This window comes from Carcharodon carcharias, chromosome 6, assembly GCF_017639515.1.
Source record: "Carcharodon carcharias isolate sCarCar2 chromosome 6, sCarCar2.pri, whole genome shotgun sequence".
NCBI classification, from domain to species: Eukaryota; Metazoa; Chordata; class Chondrichthyes; order Lamniformes; family Lamnidae; genus Carcharodon; species Carcharodon carcharias.
Genome location: NC_054472.1, coordinates 91,307,489 through 91,332,347, shown reverse-complemented (window position 1 = coordinate 91,332,347; position 24,859 = coordinate 91,307,489). Strand labels below are relative to the sequence as shown.

Genomic DNA, 24,859 nt, shown 5'->3' with positions numbered 1-24,859 from the left:
ACTTTAATCTGCCTTTTCTCTTCTCAAAAGCTGACAGCCCTGTTGGACATATCCAGCATTTGCTGTCTTTATTTCTGACTTCCAGTATTCATAGTCCTTTCTTTTGTCACAATCATAAGAGTCTTGTGACCAATACCATACAAGCTAAACAAATCAACAAATAAAGTATTCACATCCCTCCAGCTTTTGCTCAGCCTCAAATATATGGGCTTGAAAATATAATAGCAACAAAATATCAATTAAACAAATTCTTCTTACATGTGTGTGCATTAAATACCTACTTTGTTGTTACTCTTTAATACCAGCTGATCTAATCCAATAAGGGGTTTTCCTTGGAGACAGTTAGTGATCCGATTAGTAGATCCCTGAGGATCAACTCAATATTTCTACTTTGATGGAAAATTAGATTTTGCTTCCCATCAGCAGTTCAAAATTCAGGCAAAGCACTCCTCTGACCCAGCAAACCCTAATCTTAAGATTCTAAAATAATCGATTTGGATCTATGACACACCTTTAACAGGGATTACAACATTTATTAAACATTAAGTTCCAAGCTCATTGCTGATTTAACAGTGCTTTGATAGAAATTGTGGTATTACTGGATGTTATTGTGTACTGAGTGTCTTCAGTTGTGTGGAGATGAATATAGAAATGCAACAAAAACATAGAATCCCACTGAGGTGACATTAGTGGCAGCTTCACTGTACCACAGGGAGTCCATTGCTGAGGGGGATTGGTTTTTACTCAATAGATTAATATGAGTGTGGCATGATTTTCTACAGACCTGGGCTAATGATCACGTTTCTTTATATGGCACACAGGGTAAAGGCAACATCTTAATTTAAGGACACGTAGGCAAAATAAGAGTCCCCCCCATGAAAATAGAGCCAGGCTAGTTAGTGCGCCGCCAAACTTCACAGGGGCATGTTTAAACCCAATCTTTCCTGCAGTAAATGCTACCAGATTCTTAATGCTAATGCTATTGTACAAATCTACTTCCGTTTTATGACAGGCTGGAGATTGTCATTCGATCTCTGTTTAGGCAACATGTGTCCATATTAGCCGAATATTACCCAGAGGGCAGATAAACAGGGCAGAGTAAGGGGTCTGGAATTTATAAACAGATAAACATTCGCGATATTTGCATCTAGTAAATATTTTATGGTGGAATAGCATTTTCCGTTTTCAACATTTTATACCTATGCGTATAAATTTAGGAAAAGTTTCCCGTGTTATAACGGATGTACTGCAGTTGAGGTCAGTCAGTCCTTCTGCAAGTTTTACCATTTCATCTGTAATCCTCCCAGGTCATGAAGCAATGTAGAAGTGCCTTTATTTTATAGATCACTTCACTATCAGACACAGGTTATCGGTTGTGACGCCTTTCACGAGTTCCAGTCTACTTTCCAGCTTCGGATATCGTAATCCCAAAGGAGAAATGTCAAGTCACTTGACTTTCAATTACAGCAATTGATTATAACTTTAAAACGCTGTCATGTTATTTTTAAAGTACTGACTAGGCACAAGGAAATAAATATTAACAATTGTTGCTGCTATTATATGCAAGGAAATAAGGAAAATGCAAAATAACCTTTTAAAACACCCGGAACATCCAGGGTGCTAGCTAATATTATAGAATTCGCTAGTATTCATAGCAGATTTTAATAATAACGAAGTTTAAATTAATCACTAACAACTTTCATTCATGGTCACCACTGTCACTAAAATGTGTAAACTCGATCACTAGCAACTGGTTAGTTTATGTTAAAATCGAAGCTAACCAGCTGGCAATCGTTAATAGAAAATATGTCCTGTTGTAAATGACACTCTTATTTAGCTTTATTCACCAGATCTCCACATGTTCAGTTCCATACGGTAATAGGGGAAACAGATATACGCTGAAAAGTTATTGCTGATACCTGTTGTTCCGAACATAAATTGCCACTGGGTCCCAAGCATAAATCAAAATTGCAATCTCAATTGTCGCGCTTATATTGAATTGTGCCACGCTTTTGCAGATTTGTATAAGTCACGGGCACAGGTTAATAGCGAAGGACAAGTTAATCAAACAACAAGGTAAAAAAAAATTCTGCAAGGGCCGGAAACCTGGATGAAAATCAGAGCAAAGGTCCTGGAGAAAAATATCAAACTGCTTTCGCTCTACCGATCCTGGCTGACCTGACAAGTTAAGCAAAGCTACTTCCATAAAAGAAAGGAAATTAAAAGAAACTAGGAAACCCTGAGAAATAGTTTGGATTTTTTTTTGCTTCCAAATGCAGTAAATCCGTCCAACTTTTTAAAAAGTTGCCACAACAATCTTTCCAATTACTTCACAACATGGAGTGTAGATTGTCGCTTTTATTTCTTGGTATTTTTCCTGTTTTGTTTCTTTTTCTGTTTGCTTTTTCCTCCCTAACTCTCATTATGAGTATTTTATTGATTAATTAGCCAACTGACATGGAGGAAGCATTAAAATTAATAAAAGATTCTCGTTTGATTAATCCTGAACAATTTTAACTCGGTTTTTTGTGTGTGGAAATTCTGCTGGCAATGCCCTGCACAAAGTCTGGAACCATTTTCTCCCTTTCACTTTTCTTTATAACAAAATGTGGGGAGATGTTATCTCCAGATGCCCTTTTTATTCATTCAGTCGCATCAAGGCTCATGATGATTGTGGAGATTAAGCTGCCTACGTCTCTCTGGCACCGCGAATACCTCCGCTTTTAGGAATCGGACAGTGAAATCCAGAAACAACAACAGACAAACTCATCTTTCGGACAGTAAAACAGGAATAGCAATAGATTCAGCTCTGCGATTCCGGGTATTAGTTGTTCGTCCTATAGGGTGGGTTTCAAATGTTTCAATAGCTATAAATGGTGACGTGATACTTTGGTAAAGAATAGCAAGTCCCTATATATGAAGACAATTAAATAAACTCCTTCATGGGTAGGCAGATGGATAGTGAATGACTTCTGAACCATCCTCGTCTCATATTCAAACATGCAAATATTATATTTGCCTCTGTTTTGAACTCATACAGGTTACATTATTCATTTGCAACTTCTAATGAAAAACTTGCTATATTCCTGCTGGTTAACTGAGATCATGCATACATCAAATAGATTCAACTGTTACCGTATCTTCTAACAACAGACAAGAGTTCTGCGGTGTGGAATAGATTAAGAAGATTAATAAATTCTCTCTCTTTTCCACCAATTCTCAGCGGAAAAATTTAACCATATGGAAGGCGAGAATTAGAATTTCATCACATTACAGCAAAATGTAATGAAAAGAGTCGAACACCTGGGGCCAACTCTGAAAGACACAATTAAAAGGGTTTTAATGAAACCGAGGGAACAAATACATTCGTACCTCCAGTTATTCTGACACATAGATTGATTTGCTGGAGGTGTTGTGGAATATTACTTGAGATTGATGTCACAAGAATGAAAAGCTGCTACTAAACGTTCGGTGCCATCAAGGAAGATTAAAATCAAACAGAATAGTCAGAAACGTGAAATGAGTTTGTACTGTTTGAGCCCAGCTCCGGGAAAAACACATACAGATACCTCGGCAGTTTTGCTGCTCTGGTTTGGTATTTGCCAGCTATATGTGATCGGGTCTAAGAGATGGTGGGGGGGGGGAGTGGGGGGGCGCGTGGGGGGTACAGACTTGTAGGGCTGGAGCATTAAGTGTGCTCATTGATGGGTGAAAGTCGCCACACATGTCAGCGGAAGGCATTTGTTCGGTTTCTAACGGGACAAAAAGCCTGGAAAACATATGCGTTAAGTTGTGTATACAGATGGCTGGAGGAATAATGGACCGAGCGCCACCTCTGTAAGCTGTAGCTGTGTTTTCTTATATGTATAAAGTGCATGTGTACATTCTGCAATCGAGGGCTGGGGAGCTCCTCAGCACTCAGACAGTGCAGTGAGGGAGAGGGGTAGATCTCGCCGGCTGGATTGTTAGTTACCGTTTTAATCCTATTAATTAAAACGTTAACCTGATTGGTGGAAGCACGGTCCCAACAGGCAACCCTTCATAATAACCTGCTCGGAGATAATGATGTAAAAGACTCCCGTCTGCTGATCGCCACGGAAATATCTTGAAGGTGAATCCAAGCAGATAAGCGTTACGAGGTGCTCATCATCATCAGTAACAACAGCAGCAGCACATCGGGACAGATCACAGGGTTAAAAAAAGTGCAGGCATCACCATCAAGTGGTGAAAAGATCAAAGCGAGGACAAGTTGAGATATTAAAAGAGTAGTTTATGCAACAACAACAAAATCCCAGCCAACGGACTTGATCTGGCGAGAATGGAAAGGAGCCTCCACCTCAATGCACCACAAGAGGATCTTTTCCACCAAACTCTCAGCGCCTCGGCCAAAAGGCTGGAGAGCACATTCCGCCCGGCCGCCACTATTGAACTCTCCCTGCCTGAGCCCCAGTCCCCTATGGTGTGTTTCGAGCAAGCGGACCCTGAACCGGTCCCTCAGCAGCCGGGGGGAGAGGGCGGAGGGGGGCTGCGGGCTGGCAGCGGCAAGTACAGCGATCAGCATGTCACCTCCTGCCGGGAGAGCAGCGGCGGAGACCAGAGCCTGGACGATGACAGCGACGAGCGCTGCGAGTTGATGCTGGTGAGGCAGGGCGGCTCGGAGCGGCCGGGATCGCTGGCGGCGATGGCCAAAGTGGACGGAGGAGCGGCCACCAAGAAGAACAAGGAGCAGCGAGCCCTGCGGCTCAGCATCAACGCCCGGGAGAGGAGACGGATGCACGACTTAAACGATGCGCTGGACGAGCTGAGGTCGGTGATCCCTTACGCGCACAGCCCGTCCGTCAGGAAGCTCTCCAAAATCGCCACCCTGCTGCTGGCCAAGAACTACATCCTCATGCAGGCTCAGGCGCTGGAGGAGATGAGGAGGCTGGTAGCGTACCTCAACCAGGGCCAGAGCTTGCCGGCCGCGCTGCCGTCCTCCGCCGCTGCCCTCACCCCGAGCTTGGGAGCCTACGAGCAAGCGGCGGCCGGCGGCTACCCGTTCACAGCCAGCGGCTTGGCGGTGGCAGCGGCGGCGGCCAGCTGTCCGGACAAGTGCGCCGCCACCACCACTCTTTACAACAATGTCACATCCAGTCTTTGCAAACAGTGCAGCGACAAGCCTTAAATCAATCAATAAACACACACACGCACACACACACACAAAAGAGGACAATTTGCATCGCGTGGGGCAAAAAAAACAAAATGCAAAATCAACAACAAAAACGAGACTAAAAGTCACCGGAACGGACTTTGTTGTTGCTTGGAGATTGTGTCTAGAATTGACTATGTGTACATAAATATTGTCGGAAAAGTTTGGGCGAGGAACTGGGGAGAGAGGATCAACAAAAAAAAAGTTTTTGTTTGGAGCGGTGTATCTGTCGGTTTTGAATGGTTGATTTGGACAATTCTCCGCGTTTAAAACTGCCCAGCCTCAGCAATATTTGTTGGTTCAAAGGTTCCATCAGTATTAGTAGCTACTATGGATTATTTGTATTAGCTTCATCCAATGCTTTCTAAACAAAATCTGTCTGCTATGATTACGGCTGCGATACAGCTAAATTCCAGGCTGCATTCGTTAACTGTGCTCTTAAAACTGTCCTCCGAGTAGAGCTAGAGCCACAAACGGCCATAAGACTTGTGTTCCTTTTTTTTTGTGTTTTCTAGATATAATCATCACAATGGGAAAGGTAATGAAGGGAAGCTCAGAAACCAATTATTTATTGTGACAAAGGAATTAGATGTCAATTTATTTCTTAACTGTGAACGAGTTGGGTTTTATAGGAAAAGAGGTTTATGATACTGTAACATTACACGGTTTTATTTGTGTTTCAGGTCTCTGTACAGATTAAGATGTGTTAAAATATTTTTGTTACGTTTCTTATGACAAAAACGCTATTTACCCAAAGTGAGCTTTTTGTTTGCATGACGGCACAGTGCCTGTCCATCTGCAATATATAAATATATAAATATCATATAAAGTATGTATAAAAAGGACTTGCGATGTTTTTACTGCTGTCGTGTGTTTGATTTGCAGTTTGTGCGAACTCTGGTTGACAAGTTGGTACCACTGCCTCCCTGAAAGGGTCTGTTGGCAGCTCATGATGTATGAGTGATGATGTACAAGTCTGGCCCTGATTATAATATATAACCATTTGTATGTGTTATCCGTGTTGGAAGACAAATTTATTAAACATATTTTGAACAAACGACATCTATCCAATTTTTGCTTCATAAGCAATTTTAAAAGTAGCACGAGTGGCCCAGGTTAGGTAATGCATCATGTGAAGGCTCAGACGTGTGGTATAATACCATAGCAATGGCTTTTTTTAAGTGAAATAATCGTTGCACGAGGGAAATCAGTAAATGATCATCACTAGTACCAAAGCAAGGACTTGCGAGGAATTCTGATAGATTAAGATTCTCTCCCTCCTTTCAAATCTATCATTTCGAAGAAAAAAGAAACATTTTCAAAAGGAAAAATGTTGGAAGGCGTGACTGAACATAATCTTGAATAACGACATATGGCGTGGATCTGAATTGTTCTCTTCCAATTGATAGGAATTTGCATAATTCCCCTTTTCCCAGTTATTTCTTGAGTCACGTATGAATGCTTAGAACCAGTTCCGTTAGAAATGCTCCAACCCTTTAAACTATCCTGCTGCTGTATCCGAGCCGCACAAAGAATTGGAGAGTATACTCCAGATACCAGGGTCTGGTTGACCGGGTTTAAAGGCAGAGTTGTCCATACTGGTTTAATATTCAACATAGCTGTTTGTGCTCAGTCCCAAACCATATGCCTTAGACGACGCTAAACGTGGTAGAACGGGAATGAATATTTTCTGCTCCACTTACTATCAAAAGATTAATCAGAACCTGTAACTTTTCAGGAAACATAACTGTGCCACAAAGCAATAGCACGCCAGCCGACGCAGAAGGGTTCACTAGCCCGAGGCCAAATGAAATGTCTCTCAGCATTAGATTACAAAGCCTCGGTGCACCTAATTATGATTATTAAAACAATTTCCATGACGATGTCTAATATTATGTTAATTTGAAAACAACTGTGTATGAAAACTGTCGACTATAATACCTAAATTCATTTAATGAAACACATCGTTAAGGCAATTAAACCTCCTGGATGTGATTAAGGAACATAATTGCGACACTGTTCATTGCCATAATTGGGTGTCTTTAATCAAGGGGTATAGTGAGGAGCAACACTGCCATTACTTTGTATTGTCCTCACTCTGCTGTCCATCACTCTGATTATGAATTATTCCCAGCCACAGGACTTTTTGCATAATAAAGTAATTGGATAATGTTGAAGCAAGATTTGCTGCCTAGTATTTTATTGCTGTACCCTGCTCTGAATAATTGTCGTTCTATTAATGTTACTCTACCTAGGTAAAACTGGACAAATCCTCGAAAGGGGGTCCATTTTTTTTGATTAAAAAATCCCTTGCCAGTTAAGCTTCAGCGTTATCATAACTATCACTATTATTCACAATGGGAGTGACAAGTTTTCAATATTTTTTAAATCAATACAGATTGTCCACGTTAAATCGTTCATGTATGTTACAGGTTTGAACGCTGCTGATTGGGCTGATAAAGCGCGAGTGATACCAGATCCTTGTGTTTAACCGCAGTCTTGACATACACATTCGGCGGATACCGCAGGGAATCGCCACAACAAAGTAACACTGGGACAAAAATATACCAAACATTCTACTACAACATGAAAACTGCAACAACCTTTATAAGTGAAGCAATTATTTACCTCAAGTGTTAGCATTGCCATGCTTACACTTTGAAACATCATACACTTTGATAAAGTAGAATTCAAACTGGAATAAAACGCAAATTTCATACCATGTTGTAAATGTCGATATGTTTTCATTTGCGACCTATTATAATCTTTGTCTTTTTTTCTATGTGCTAGGATCGCAAGTACTAGTTTCACTGCTTCATCGAGGCACCAACACCATGTATAGTCTCCAAATGCATGCTTAAGAGACGCAACTGGGCTATCGGATCATTACACCATAGATGGCTGTATCTAAATGTGGCTTAGCCAATATTTATTTTTCTACTGTTGTGCTTTATTACTTTCACGTTGATCTTTTTGGTTTAATTTAAATCGCGAAAATATTTAAGCCTATTATTCCTTCGAGGATACAACTGAGATCCTGGTCGAAGAGCGACTCGAATCCTATGGTTGTCCCGGCATGAGTGACATTGACTTTCATAATGTAATGACTTATGAAAGATATAATCATGTGTTAAATTGAATCCTCCGTTTAACTGTTAATGGTGTGCTCAGGGCACATTTACGTATTAGATGCTATGGTAACTAATTACTGTACTGCTGGAAAAAGAGAGGCGATAATGCATTTTCAGACTTTGAGAAATAATTACCAGGATTCACGTTCTGACGAGCCACAGTTAACATCACTAGCGTTAGATTTGTAGAACTGGAGAATAGCATAATGGATGTCAACGTTACTCTACCTCCTTGAGACTATACTTTAGCGCTGTGACAATGAAGGAGCGATTGGCTTCATGACCTCGAGACGCAGGCAGAGGCGTGGTTTGTTACTATTATTAAAGGTATAAACTATATATACAAGGCACTGTTCACTTCAAAGGGCATACTATACAGTGCGAAAGAATACATTTCCGCCTGATTGTCGAATGTGATACAATCTTATAAAAGGCGCGCACAGACTTGGATATACAACCTCACGTGCGCAATTCTTTATGATAAAGCTAGTTCTAAATAATTGTTGTATTGACTATTCCACTGCGTAGTATAGAACGAGCGGCTCTCAATGTATTTTCGGCTTGCTCAAGGACAGATTTGCTTAAAACTTGATACAACATTTCATTCTACCAAGCGAATATCTTCCCGCCACCAAACCCTATTTTTTGGCAAAGCGGTATACCTGAGTTTTGTAAAAAAAAAAAATGGCTGGAGAGAACTCTACAGCATTAATGGGCTGGTTTTTTCATAAGAAGACATCTTAAGCATGAGCTTGGAAAGTGAACTAGTTTGTCATTACAACTGTTACAGCAACTATTGAAAACAGGACAGCAGCGTGGGCAAGAAACAGATTCTGCTAAGATCGTGTCATTTTGAGCGGAAGGCTAAGGAATATATCTTTAATGTTAGATGAACAGATATTTTACCAATTTAACTTTACAATTGATTATGTTTTCACAGTAAGTCACATACCGGGAGAGGCACTGTATATGATTTGCCACCCGGTCGACGCTTACAAATAGAATTGATTGAGAGATTACGGTGGTTGATGTCATTATGGCTGCATGCCTTGATACAATTTGTCTATTTCGCCCAGTTCCATTTCAATATTACCCACTATCATTAATGCATTGTTAGCCCGCTATAATACACTCAGATGCACCCATTCAGTCTAAAGTCTGTTAATTATTTTTTATTAATAGCCAATCAGAAAGGCTGACACGTTATGGGAAATAAAAAGCTGAAGTTTATGATCTGTGGCAAACATTTTATTATGACATTTTGAAAATTACATACTTGATAATCAAACACTGGTCTGTAAAATACAAAATGTAATACAAATGATGGAAGATATTTGGATAATGCATTCGAAGCAACATTATAAGGATATTTTAATTCAGTTTATTAATAGAGTCAGCATTAACAAATTATCAACTTATACACAAAATAACTACTTCTCTTCATCTCCAGTTTCCTGAGCTAGTCACCTGGATAATCAAATTCCTGTAACAATTTCTAAAACTATTGGTATACTGAAGCGTAAAATGAATCATTACAGCTATAGATCTTTGACCAATTATCAAGAACAGTTAAGTACTAGGTTCAAACTGGCTAAACTATTTTACAAGAGTGGGTTGTATGGTATCAGACACCGCATATAATGACAAGTAATGGTTGGCAATCCTGTAACAATTTTTAAAAAGGAGAATAATATAATTGTTCAACAATTAAAGCTTTACAAACTAGTTCCAAGACATATTTTGAATATTTCACATTTTTAACAAAGAATTTTGATCCATCCCAATTTATAAATAATTTTACAATTTCAAACAATGGTTAACTTCCTTTATCTCCTTCAAACACAACACAACTTTATCATATTGACACACAATTAAAATATCTATTGTACAATAGAAATACTTAAATATGTTGTAGCAGGGGAAGTCTGGCATAACTGGTTTTAAAAACTCCTTTGAGTTTTCCATCTGAGGTCAGTTGCTGCTATTCAAGGAAGATTGTGGTAAAATGTTTCCTGATCCATTCTAGCTGATTAAAATTGGTCCATAAGAACTCTCTTTCCTTACAATTTTTAAAATATCCATTAATTCCATGCTTTAAAATTGTTCACTGAGTACAGTTTGCATGTATTCCACGTGTATTATTTCATTCTTCAGGAGGTACACACTTTGGAAATGTAGCTTTGGACTCTGGAATACTTTGTAGACAAAGATGGGATATCTTCCAAATTAACCCTGATCAAAAATATTTTGATTAATTCAATGTTATTCTGCTGCAAATGTACTGATAGATGTCAAAATGAAGAAATCAAATTGCAGATTCTTAAACCAAAGTTGTTTTTGTTAATGTGGTTATTCTTTAGTGAATTGTATGAATGTTTACTAATATGATAACACCAGGTAAATGTGATTTTAGAAAATAATGATTCATAATTATACATTGTATTTCCAAATAGCCAAAGTAAAGCAGTTGGGATTGTAATACAGATCTTGACACTATTCTGGATCGAACTCACCTGCTTCAGAATTCATCTTGAAATCAATATGATCATTTGGAAGCTTTATTCCATTTTCATATCTATTTACATTATTTTGCACAGTTGAACATTTGAAACAAGTCTGAGTTAACAACCATAATGTAAACAAAGCTTAATCAAAAAGGCAGATAATTGCATGCAGCTTGAATTATTTCAACTTTAAGCAGATGAACTATGAGAAGAGGATATAGGAACTTTAGTCTTTTGCACTAACCTGATATATGGTACTTGCAGAAAGCCACTACCCTGCTTAAAAGTCTCAAACTACTGATGAAACCACTCAAACAGTTTCTGTTTGCCTGCTACCTAGTGGCCAGGCTATTTCAGAAGGGAACTTGGGTGCAGGTTGGCAAGGATCAAGTGACTCCCTAGGTATGTGTAATGGTGCCCTAGTGCTTAACTAACAGCACATTTTACCAGGATGGAGCACTGGTGCATGATCCTTGCTTGTCCAGCTACATACAGTCACTTCATTTCAAAAGGAATTAAATTTATGAAGCACTATGATATGGCAATCTATAAATATAAAAAATATTTAATTAGGGTTGCATTACCCATTAAAAACTGTCTTGCAGGGCAATCTGAGCAAAATGGCAAGAACTCCGGTTCCAGGGATAGATCAACACTTCAATCAATGTGCCACTTTAACTGGTCAATCATGAACATCATCAGGTATGTCATTTTGGAACCTGCTCAACCCCAAAGAACAGTCCTAACCATTCATTCAAGGGGATCAGTCATTAGTTGGTTATTAGACAACTGACAGCCACAGGTTTGAGCTCATTAGGAGGATGTTAGGTACCACGAGCTATTGACAAGTGGTGTGGTGCAGACCACAACGCAAACTGTCAGTGCATTTCTAACAGCCATCTGATTCCAGTATGAACAAGAACCATATTCACTGGGCAGTGTTTCCACCAATTGGAAGCTTGCAGTTTCAATAGAAATTGCTCATTTCTCTGCAACCCATAAAGCTAACCACCAAACTCTGGTTACATGCTTCAACTGTCTGGAATAATACCAGCTTTTTACACGCCATTTCATCAGCATTACATTCACTGTAAGTTATTTAAAAAATTGATGTGGGTTCAGAATTTTCTCAGAGCTTCTCCCACTTCACTGCTGAAGTGAATCCTAACAGGGTTTCTGTCTTTCTTTCCATGGAGTTAAAGGATGAAGTGATGCAATGCAGAGTAAATTTGATGCACTTTCATCTACTTTAAAAATACAATTACTTCCCTATCTGTTTTATGTTCGATTAAAAAAATCTTCATTCAAGATGGAAGATAAGTGATTTCCAGGTCTCCACAGATATAACCCAGGTGCTCTGAGGCACACAATGTTATAGAAGTATGCACCCATAAAGATAAAACGTTTGAATATTCTTGTTTACGTACCTTTATCTTGCTAAACATAGAGTCAGTAATCCATACCTGCAATATGTAAAGTTTACTGCCTATAAAATGAGTCTTAATACTTAAATAAGAATAATGTCACATGATTATTCCTTATATAGGAATAAAGGTCCACAGTTATGCTGTTCCTCTGCAGCTGATTGGAAGTAAATGCTATATCAACACAGGAGGCCCAGATATATGAGTACAAAATATGTTGATCATTAATTAAGTTGAGAAGAGTGAATAATTTAGTTAAGTTAATTAAGTTTACAATTAGCATTAGTTACCTTCAAGACTGTCCCCAAGTATCACAACTTTGAAGATCTCATTGGGTTTACCTTACTGATAACTTCTTTGTAAACAGTTGGTTCAATCAGAATTTTAAAAGTAGCTTTGCAGAGGATTGGTAATCAGTACCACAGCCCAAAATCTCTTCAAATGTTCATGGGAAGAAAATGGGAGCAGTATGGTCTGATAAATGACACAACATTACTATTGAATCTTGGTGGACCACAGCCACATCTGATCATTATTATTTTTTGGAACATCCCAGGTCTCATAAGGATGCTGAATTATGAATGTAACCTACAAGTGATGTTATGTTTTTGATATGTTTAGAACAATTAATGTGTCAAAGAACATGTATAATCTTAGTATGAGACTTGTGTAACTGAAACTTCTTTATAAGATATTGTAAATTCTCCAAGAAAGAAACTGATATGGTGGTAGTGGGAACAAGGGATTTGGGGGGGGGCGGGGGCGGGGTGTTAGTGGTGGGCAATGTTGCTTTTCCAACAAGTGCTAAAATAAAATGCATATGTCACTACAATTGAATGGCATGCTATATTTTCACTTCAAATGCTGAAGTTTGAACATTGCTGAGACCAAAGTTATAATGTCTTCTCTGTCTTGTGAAATGTCCTTTGGCAGTTTCAACTCAGTTCCTCGTCATTGGTGGATAGAATAGAAAAGGTCTATTTTCCTTAACAGAGAGATCAATAATCAGGAGCATGGATTTAAAGTAATTGGCAGAAGATCAGAAGGGAGGTGAAGAAAAATTCTTTCACCTGGATGGTGGATGGGTGGATGGGACGATCCGAACAAACTTCCTGAAAGCTTGTGAAGGGATAGAAACTCTTCAAATTAAAACATTTCTGAAGTGCCATTACCTACAGGGCTAGGGACCAAGAATTGGAAAATTAAGATTAGGCTGGGTAGTTTTTTAGTTTGGGCAGCACAGACACAATAGATTGAAGGGCCTCCTGCTATTATAGGGTTCAATAATTAGCACAAATTTACTCATGGTGAAATGTCAAAGTCTGGTGTTCTTCTGAGGTCAGGGTGAGTTACATTATTTGCAGTGGAACAGATTAAACTTAGCTTTGCATGTGGCCCTGCTACTCATGACCTGAGATGAGCTGAGTGTAATGCCAAATGTAAAATAAAAGATTCCATTCTCCAGCAACAATACACATAGAGATATGTTTTTTTTTCAAATCCTGCCCACTTATCATGCAAAAAGCCACAAGTTATATCTGAAAATGTGTATACTTTGTAGTGAAATATATTTCATATTAGAAATGCACATGCAGTTATATACCTAACTACTTATTTTGATAGAGAAGAGGGCTGATGGTTATGTTATTGAATTAGTAATCCTGAGATTTAGGTTAGTTAATCCATAAAATAATTAAAACAAGTTTAAGAAAAATCTGAAAATAAAAACTCATATTAGTAAAAGTGAACATGGAGTTGTTTGATTGTCATAAAACGTCCATTGGTTCACTAAGGGTTTGGCCTACGTATGACTTGCTTCCCATACCCATGTAGCTGATCCTTTACTGCCTTATGAAGTGGCCTCAAAAGCCATGCAGTTGTGTCACCATCTTCTCAGAGCAACGAGCGATGCGCAGTACGTGCTAAGCTGCAATGACACCTACATCCTGAGAATGTGTAGACAGAGAAGTGCTATTAATGCCACAATGCTAGGAAATGAGAGAGTTAAAGCAATTCACTGTATACAGCAAATGTTTAAAATAATGTTTGAAGATATTCCAGTCTATGAAATTCATGATATAAATGAACATTATTGATTTCTCCAAATGGATAACTGTTGTAGATTAGTGCTTAAGCATCTTGTGTCACAGTTGCCAAGATAATTGAGTGATTCAGCGAACTTGGTAGTTTTTAGGCACAGATTCACATGCTGCCTAGAAAATATTGATGACATATATATGACTTTTATATCTGAATTCTAACAATTGCACAACACAAAAGAAATAATTTACGTTATTAGAAGGTCCTGAACAAATAGCAGCTTTTGTGTGAATCTGCAATGTAATGGTTCACTGCACAAGGTGATAAACGTTAAGTGAAGTGGATAGGTTTTCCATAAATTGATAATATGCGCTGTTAGTGTGCCCATATTATTGGCTGTTCAGAAAGATGAGTGTAGAATGGCAATTACCATCAGAATGTATTTTACTTTGTAAAATAACATCTTAGGAATATCTCAATTATGAACATGTAAGTTTCTAACTATATTTGTAAGATGAAATATATAATCAGTAAAAATAGTCAAACTTTATTCTGGGATGAACATAAAAACAGTCTTGCAGGAATTGTTTCTGCAGCCCCATGCACAATGTACTTGTGCAATTCATCTCCTGCTTACTAACTTGTCTGTTTCTCCAAGATAATTTCTCCTATTTTGTATTAAATTGAAAAACTATTTTTTTATGTTGAAGGAACAGTATTAGGAATTAATGAGTTTAATTTTATCCCACATAGAAGTGCAATACTCAAGTCACTTTAATATTCCAGTTTCCTACTACTGTTAAAAATAAGTTCAAATGTGGAATAATAACAGAAAGTGCTGGAAATGCTCAGCAGGTCTGGCAGCGTCTGTGGAGAGAACAACAGAGTTAATGGTTTGAGTTGAACATGGCTCTTCTTCACCTAAAGAAGTCATATGTGACTCGAAACATTGGGTGGAATTCTCTGAGCCTGCTGGCGGTGGGCGTGATATGTGATGTGCACTGAATACATGGCGTAACCTACTTCATGATGGCATGAAGGCAGATCGCGATCGTCCACTCAACCCGCGAATGGTGGGCCGCGTTTCCCGCCATCAGTCGGCGGGGAGCTAATTGTAATACATTCACATGTAATTAAAAGGCCATCCTGCCAGGCTCTTGGAACCCTGCCGTATCATCCATCCACGTCGGTGGGAAAACACAGCGACGTGTTTCACAACAGCACGCAGGCCACGTGCACTTGGCGACCTTCACTTTGGAGGAACTGAGGTGAGTGAGCAGCAGCATTTTTCACAGCTCGCCTGTTGTTTACAGGCCTCAGGGGCACAAGGGGGTGGGGGCAACTGATGCCTGGCCCCACAGGCTACAGCTGAAGGGGGGTGGGGGTGGGAGAATGGTGTCCTGGGCCAAGTGCTGGCCAGCCTCGGAGGCAACTGCTCAAGGTGGGGGAGGGGTCAAGTGCTGTCCTGGTGCTGCATCCCACGTACAGACAATTGAGCTGGGGAACAGGGTGGGTGAGGGGAGCGGCCACGCATCAGGGACACCTGTATAAACTGACCATGCCTCTGCAACTGAGACAGATCAGGCGCCGCCACAGTGATATGATTAGAGTCAGGCCTGCCCATTCAAGCAACATGGAGGCACCAAAGAGCCACCAAGCACTCCATACCTTACCCGCCCCTCGCATCCCCCACCCCGCAGCATAGACTTCGAGTCCGCCACCACTTTACTGGACCGTGGAGCAGTTGAACTGCACACATTGTACAATCTCCTCGCCAACACTGGCCATGTAGCAGTCACTGCTGGAGGTGCTCACAGCCCCTTGCAATCTCAGCATCCTGGTTTGGACCAGTGTCCCCCATGTTGCAGGTTGACAGGACAGCCATGCAGTGCACTCATCTCTCGCCATCGAAGGGGTGACCAGCCCTCTCCAGGAAGCATTAAGGGGCAGTTACACAGGGCCAGGAAAGGTGCTAAGTACAGCCATGATAACCACGTCTCTGTCTCTTTCATGCTGCAGGAGGACCACGTCAGGATCATGGATCCTGGTGACCTGGCTGTATGCCTGATGGCCTACAGAGGCCATAGAAGACGGAGGAGAGAGCGACTGAGGCTCCTGGCCGGGGCAGGAGCAACCACCTCATGGAGGAGGGGCAGCAGGGGCTCCCGCACACGCTGTCCAGGAGCAACAGCGAGCCATGGCTGATCGGCACCTTGCAACACCCAGGATCTATAGATGCCGCTTGCCATTCTTGCAGATGACTGAGAACCAGTATCACCGATGACTGCCCATGTCTAGGGACCTGATGGCTCACGTCTGCCACTTACTGCAGGACTTGCCGCCAAGGGGACATGGAGGGCATCACTGCCAGTGGCTGTGAAAGTGACCATGGTGCTCAATTTCTATTCCAGTGTCTCCTTTCAGGGCTCCACAGGTGACCTCTGTGGGATTTCACAATCCGCCACCCACAAAAGCATCCATGAGGTCACGGATGCCATCTTTTCCATGGCACACAGCTTTGTGCATTTTGCCCGGGACCAGGACAGCCAGGATGCAAGGGCCATTGGATTCACCCTGATCTTGTTACTCCCATAGGTGCTCAGGCCTCCATCGCTACACTCAGTGGACTTCATCAACCACAAGGGCTTTCACTCACTGAACGTGCAGCTGGTATGTGACCACCAGGAATGCATCCTGCAGGTCTGCACATGGTTTCCAGGGAGTGTAAACGCCACCTACATTCTGAGTCGCTTGCAGATCCCTACAGTCTTCCAGGGTCCACTGAGGCTGCAGGGTTGGCTCCTTGGAGACAAGGGCTATCCACAGAGACAATGGCTGATGACACCCATACTGCAGCCTTAGAGTGCAGCAGAGCAACGGTATAATGAGGCTCATGCAGCAGCTTGCAACTTGGTGAAGCAGACCATTGGGATGCTGAAGATAAGGTTCCAATGCCTGGACCAGTCTGGTGGAGCCCTGCAATACAGTCCGCAGAGGGTGTCACGCATCGTCTTCGCCTGCTGCGCCCTTTACAACCTGGCACTGCAACTGGGAGAGGAATTGGCTGAGGAGGAGGTGGAGGAGCTGCATGTCTCCTTTGATGAAGAGGACACCAATGGGGATGAGGGTGAGGGGGTCCTCGGTGGTGATGACGATGGGGCTGTAGCTCTCACACTGGCTAGATGAGGCAGGTGCACTTGGGAGGCCCTCACAGCTGCCAGATTTTTGGAGGATGATGATGACATGCAGTGAGGTGACTCCATAGATCCTCACATAGCCTCTGAGAATGTCTGGCCGAAGGCAGCTCGCTTGCACTCTATGATCAGGGCCCTCTCATAGATGCAGCCATTAAACTTTAGATGCATTTGATGCTGCTGTGATGGGGCCAGTCCCACCTTAAAAGTGCTGAGAGCACACAGAGAGTATGAGAGAACTCTGTGGCGCCAGCCCACTACATTCTGGCAGCAATGACCAGCACTGCTGAGGTGCAGGCATCAGTAATGTTTTCAGGGAATGTGAGGCTGGACCATCACTGTGGTCTGAAGGCTGTGTAGAGCACAGGGAAGAGGTGCTGGACTGAGACACCTGCCTTTTATCTTGTGCAGCAAGGTTTCACATCTGAGTGACAAGAATACAGCTCACTAGAACAAAGAGCCACAGGCTGGGAGACATTCTTGGGAGTTTATTGACAATAATGAACAGTATGTACAAGCAATCAACACCCATGGCCAAGCTGTGCAACTACTTTTACCTAACTTTCCTAACCCTGCTGCTACGTCTAGGTGCTCCTCAGACATCCGCAGCAGAGGTGGAGTCCCTGACTGTGGTGACCTTGGCAGGCATCCTCTGGAGGGCTGAGACTTGGAGGACCCCCGTCTGCTTTTGGGGTTCAGCTGTGTGGCAGTGGCACCCTCCTCGGCCTGTGAAGCTGGTGCTGCAGAGGTCACAGGAAGATAGGATTTGAATGGGCTGATCACTCCCAGAGTCACCTGGGTGGATGGCCCTAGGGTGTGCACCTGCTGACCCTCCTCCCTATTGCTGCTGAAGGCCCCTGGCTGACTCCATGAGAGTGAGATCGAGCTGCCTGGCACCCCTCTCGCGTACATATTTTTGGAGACCAACTATGGCATCAGTGATGGAGTTAAGCCCGCGCAGCAGTGCAGGAGTGACATCCTGGACCAAGGTCTTCATGGCGGTCACCATCCTGCTGGTGTTGACCTCGATGCGTTGCAATGCCAGCACTACCGCCTCAGCCGGAAGATGGACGGACTTCTCTATTGTGCCTTGCAATCTGAGGAGTGCAGCCGACATCCCTTCCTGTTATTCCCTAGCTTGCCTTTGCAGCTCCAGCAACTGTGACATGACCGAGTCCAGAGGCTCGGCATCTGACTCGGAACCAGCAACGTTCTGGCCTCCAGCAATCCTCCGAGTGACGGGGACCTGGGAAGTCCCTGTCTCCACCTGCTGTGGATCAGAAAGTGTGATGTGCTCACCAGATTGTGATCCCGAAGCTACCCTAAAGCAAGGTCCCATCGAGGTGTGGGTGAGCGCTGTGACAGTACTTCAGGGAGGGTGCCTTCAGATTCCTCTTCAGAGGTTCCTTCGGAGCTTGATTGGAGACCCTGGGTCATGGACTCTGTCGGCTGTTTGGCAGATGTGCCTGCGAAAGCAAAGAGATAATTAGTGCATGGCAGTGGCCTGTGAAAGAGGACAAAACACTCACAGCATGGTTGTCTGATGGGTGTTGCACTGCTGGATCCTCACTTGGTAGAGCAGCACCAACCTCACCATCAGCACAGGACCCATCCCGGTCAGTGCCGGCCAGCTAGAAGGCTCTGTTTTCGAATTCTGTCCGAGCTTTGATTTCTGGCATCCCTCTAGCTGTCTGTGACCTTTCCTTCCTGTTGTGAGGCAGTTTGTTCTGCATGGATAGAGATGGGGGTAGTGTATCAGGACGCCTGCCAGGCCAGGTGACAAGTATGCCTGGCCTGTGTGGGTGGTGAGTGGTCCCATGGACGGGATGAGGACAATGATGGTGTGTGTGAAAGAGCGGATGGTGATGTCCCTTGCACTGGCAGTGAGTGAGGGCTCTGTGGATGTGTGATGGGTTTGTGAGTAAGAGAGTTGGGAATGATGAAAGGAGTGACTGATTCTGGCTGAACAGAGGAGATCATTCATCCTTTTTCGGCACTGAGTGGCTGTCCTCCTCTGCAGGGCGTTCATGCTGACCACCACTGCCACCACCTCCCAACTGGGTTGGTGACATTGCTATCCATCCTATAGCCAGAGCTGGGGTAGACCAAATCCTGTCGGGCCTCCCCAGCATCCAGCAGTCACTCGAGGAACCCATCGTTGAAGAGGGGTGCTGCAGTCTTTTTGCCTTTGCTGGCCATGTCTCCTGGACAGCGGTAGTGAGCTGGTGGCGATGAGCGCTTTGCTGGTGGCTACCTTTTAAAGGTGGCAGCTGGTGTGATGCAACAGCGGGATGATGGTGAAAGGATGAATGAGAGCTCGCCCACCATGGAAATGGCATGTTTCCTGGGAATGCATAAATAATGAGGACGGCTCAGGAAGACATGGCGTGAAAACCCGCCATTTTCGTCAGCGGGTAGGACTTCATTTTAATATAAAAACAAAATACTGTGGATGCTGGAAATCTGAAGCAAAAACAAAAATAGCTGGAAAAACTCAGCAAGTCAGAACTGATGAAGAGTCACACGGACTTGAAAAGTTAACTGTGCTCCTCTCCACAGATGCTCTCAGACCTGCTGAGTTTTTCCAGCTATTTTTGTTTTTGTTTCAGAATTCCACTTTACCTGTACACTACCATACTTAGTTCAATTCTGGGTAAATTCCACCCCTTAACTCTGTTTCTTTCCCCATATATACTGCCAGACCTACTGAGTATTTCCAGCACTTTGTTTTTATTTTGGATTTCCAACATCCTCAGTATTTTGCTTTTGTTAAGTTAAAATATGGAATGTCCATCCCGGACTGGGAGAAAAATGCACAGGAAAGAACTACCTGCGGAGTGATCTCAAGTAGTGGTGTTGCTTCCTTTGAACAGCAAAGAATACAGGCAGCTAAGGACAAAAGGCAAGCTAGGAATAATGGACAGTCCCAATAAAATCAGACAATTCATCCTTGTACATACTGTGAAAGGCTATGCAGGTCTGCAGTCAGGTTGCACAGCCATGTTAGAAAGCACAACAGATGACTATACTCACACAGGAAATGGTCATCTTCAATAATGAATGGAAAACGACGATGGCAAAATTAAAAAGTAAGTATTCAAAAGGGAGAATGGACAAGTTTCCTTTCCGAGAGTGACCAACATAACTGAACAAACAAGGTGGAAACTTCCCAGAATCTTTTTATAAATTGGCTTAAGCTTCCCTCCATTCATTTTGCTTCCTCCAGGAGATTGTATAGTTGCTGATTGGAAGGGGAGAATTAAAGTGATGAGTTGTTGATGTTATACCATAATAGTAAGGATGGCTGGTTTTATTTGTCTTTTTCAATGTATGAACACCCATAGTAAACAGTATGAACTGAATGTATTTGTTTATGTGCATTTTTTGTGCTTATTGAGTACTATTTATATATATATATATATATATATATATATGAACATATGAATTAGGAGTAGGAGTAGACTATTCAGCCCTTCGAGACTGTTCCAGCATTTAATAAGATTACGGTAATCTGATTATGGCCTCAATTCTACTTTCCTGCCTACTCACTATACCCTTTCTCTCTTATGTTAGTCAAGAATCTATTTAACTCTGCTTTAAAATTATTCAATAACCCTGCCTCCACTGCTCTCTGGGGAAGAGAATTCCACAGACCCATGACCCTCAGAGAAAACATTTCTTCACATCTCCTTCTTAAATGGGAGACCCCTTATTTTTAAACAGTGTCCCTGAGTTCTAGTCTCTCCCACAAGAGGAAATATCCTTTCAACATCCACCTGCCAGGTCCCCTCAGGATCTTCTATGTTTCAATAAGATCACCTCTCAACCAGTGGATACAGGCCCAACCTTTCCTCATAAGATAACAGCTTCATTCCAGGAATCAGTTGAGTTAACCTTCTGTGAACTGCTGATCATACAATTATGTCGTTTCTAAAATAAGGAGATCAAAACTGTACACAGTACTCTAGATGTGGTCCACCAATGTCCTGTGCAGTTGTAGCAAAACATCTTTACTTTTAGATTTCATTCCCCTTGCAGTAAACAACAACACTCCATTTGCCTTCCAAATCACTTACTGTACCTGTATACTAACTTTTTGTGACTTATGTACCAGAACACCCAGAATCCTCTGTAATCTCACTCAGTTTAAACAATATACTGCTTTGCTATTCTTCCTGCCAAAGTGAACAAATTCACATTTTCCCACATTATACTCCATCAGTCAAATTTTTGCCCAGCCACTTCATCTGTCTATATCCTCTTTAAGCCCTCTTCGCAACTTACTCACCCACCTATCTTCATGTCATCAGCAAATTTAGCAACCATACATTAGGTCCCTTATCCAGGTCATTGATACAGATTATAAACAGTGGATGCTCCAGCACTGATTCCTGTGGCACTCCAATTGGTACACCTTGCCTACCCAAAAATGACCAATTTATGCCTATTCTCTGTTTCTTGTTAACTAACCAATCCTCCATCCATGATAATATGTTACCCCCTACATCATGAGCTCTTATTTTGTGTAGTAACCTTTGATGTGGCACCTTGTCAAATGCCTTTTGGAAATGCAAGTACACCACATCTACATCTTTTATCCACGTTGCTTGTTAGTTCCTCAAGGAATTCTAAAATTAGTCAAGTACAATTTTGTTTTCATAAAACCACGTTTACTCTGCCTGATTACGTTGAGATTTTCTAAGTGCTCTTCTTTAACCTCCTTAATAGTAAATACCAACAATTTCTACATGACATATGTTAGGCTAAATGACCTGTAGTTTCCCGCTTTCTGTCTCCCTCCTTGCTTGCAATTTGATGGGACCTTTTCAGTATCTAGGGAATTTTGGAAAATTAAAAACAATGCATCCACAATCTAAGCAGTCACTTCTTTTAAGATCCTAGGATGAAGTCCTTTAGGACGTGGGGACTTGTCAATCTGTCAAGCTAATAATTTTCTCAGTACCCTTTCCCTGGTGATTGTAATTGTTTTTAGTTCCTCTCTCTCTTTCACCTCTTGATTTGCAATTATTTCTGGAATGTTATTTATATCATCTACATTGAACACAGATGCAAAATATTTATTCAATTCATCCGCCATTTCCCTATTTTATATTAATAATTCCCCAGATTCTCTCTCTAGAAGGCCAATGCTCAATTTAGTTACTCTTTTCGTTATCAAATACCCGTGGATCTCTTACTATTTGTTTTTATATTTCTAGATAGCTTTCGCTCATAAGGCAGAATCGTTTCAGATTTACCATAGCGGCCGGGAAAATGGACATTTTATCCACAATAGCGGCTTTTCACGCCGCATCATCCCAATCCCACCTCATTAATTATGTATTCCTGGGAAACAAGCCGTTTTGATGGCAGGCAAGCTGTCATTCGCCCGCCATGCCATCACCTTGCCACTTCATTACACCGTGTGCCATATTTAAAGTGCAGTCACATGTACACCTCTCAGTGCTTCCAGCCAGTACTGCTGCACAGAAGACATGGCCCTGAAAGGCAAAAGATTGCAGCCCCCCAATTTAATGACATGTCCCTCGAGCACCTTCTAGACACAGTGGAGGCTTGTAGTGATGTCCTCTACCTCTGGTCTGGGCAAAGACCAACAACCAAGGTCACCAATCCAGCATGGGAGGTGGTGGTAGTGATGGTCAGTGCCAATGCCCTGCAAAAGAGGGCAACCATCCACTGCTGCAACAGGATGAATGGTCTCATCTGTTACATCAGGGTAAGTCATTCTTCTCATCACTGTCAACTCACACACATACAAACCCATTACACACCCACAGGAATCTCACACCTCAAGGGACAACCCCACTAACTCTAACACACACCCTCAAATCTCCATCAGGCTTATACCCTCTGGAGCTCACGTCCTCCTCGCACCCATGACTCCACTCACCACAAAAACATGCAGTGCCATGTGTCCTGCTCACACTCTCTCCTGCTCACACTATCTCCATCTGTTTTCATGCAGGAGGAACTGGCTCACATCATCAGGGAGAGGTCCCAGACCGGGCTTGGAATGGCTCACATTAGGCCCCTCACTCACTTTGAGGAGCATGTGATCCTGCTGACTGGTGAGGACGTGGACCGTGCCTGTGGTGATGATGAGGTCAACAGTGAACACCCTCATAAGGATCCTGCATGATATAAACCCTCTCTCAATGCAAGCGTGAGTTCTCTCTCTCCTGCTTTTGACTCTGCAGCCATGCATTAATTATCTCTACTTCGGTTCACAGGGAGCTCTGCCAAGCAACTGACACCCTTCAGCTCCATCCAGGTCTTCAACTCCAGCAGAGGACACCTTCTCCATTGAAAAGCTGGAAATAAGCAGCCTGGAAGACCCATCACAGCGCTTACCCACACTCTGCACCAGTGCAGATATACAGCTTGGTGGGACTTAGATTTAGAGAAGGCTCGGATTCACAATCTGGTTGTCACCACATGGGCAAGTGCACGCAGCAGGAGGAGGCAGGTTCAGCCGAGCTCCCTGGCACTCAGAGGACTGCTGGGGAAGAGGCACCTGTGAAACCCAAGTCAGATGACGAGCCTCTCGATTTGGCCTTCCAACTCATCCTGGAGAGTCAGCAGAAGGCGGGGGAACATCACGCAGAGCTATTGGAAGCCCTCAACAGAGTGGCACATGAGTCAGAGGAGGGTGTCCACCTGCTCTCTGATGAAGTGGTGGCCCACATGTGCACATATGGAGGTCTCCATGGGGAGGATGGCGGACGCCATGGAGGCCCTGGTCCAGCAGCATGTGGAGGAGTGTGCAGACTTGCACTCCATTGCGGCAGCCATGGATGAGTTCCAGAAGTCGGCAATGTATGAAGGAAATGGTGCACCTTGATGTCCCCCCAGGTCCTCCTTCTTTTAAGGAGTTAGGCTGAGGCCCCTAGCACCTGAAGGGAGGAGGAGCGGCAGCTAGACACCCCTGGGTCATCCACTCAGGAATCTCAAAAGCTGTCCAGTCCCTCTGAGTCCCCTTTGCCTGTGAACCCTTCAACCTCATCCTCTGTCACTGCAGAGGGAGCAGTTGGCCCACTGGAGGACAGTCAAAGCAAGCCGGGGCCCCCAAGGCCTCAGCTCTCCATAGGACCCATGCTGAAGTCATCAGAGACAATGGGGCCAACCATTGCACAGGCTGTTTCCACCCCTGCTGCAGATGTCAGGGCGGTAAGTAGAAGGCTAAGGTGCTCAAAAGTTAAGAAATTCTGATCAAAGCTGTTTGCACGGGTGAACACATTTTGTCACTTTATAATCTGAAAATATATTCACTTTCACTGACTAATGTGTAATGTTGTCTTTCACTTTCATTGACAGGCTTCACAAGTCTTCCCACTGCATCCCTCCAACCACCTCCACA

General features: G+C 42.7%; 1 protein-coding gene across 1 annotated transcript; it reads left to right on the top strand.

Moving 5' to 3' along the window:
• Positions 1–4,318: 4,318 nt before the first annotated feature.
• bhlhe22 (basic helix-loop-helix family, member e22) lies at positions 4,319–5,164 on the top strand. Its single transcript, XM_041190530.1, has one exon. It carries the CDS (start codon positions 4,319–4,321, stop codon positions 5,162–5,164), a length of 846 nt encoding a protein of 281 aa, XP_041046464.1.
• The last annotated feature ends 19,695 nt before the right edge of the window (positions 5,165–24,859 follow it).

Coding starts and splice junctions, on each gene's coding strand:
- bhlhe22 (XM_041190530.1), top strand. CDS start 4,319: ATGGAAAGGAGCCTCCACCTCAATGCACCACAAGAGGATCTTTTCCAC.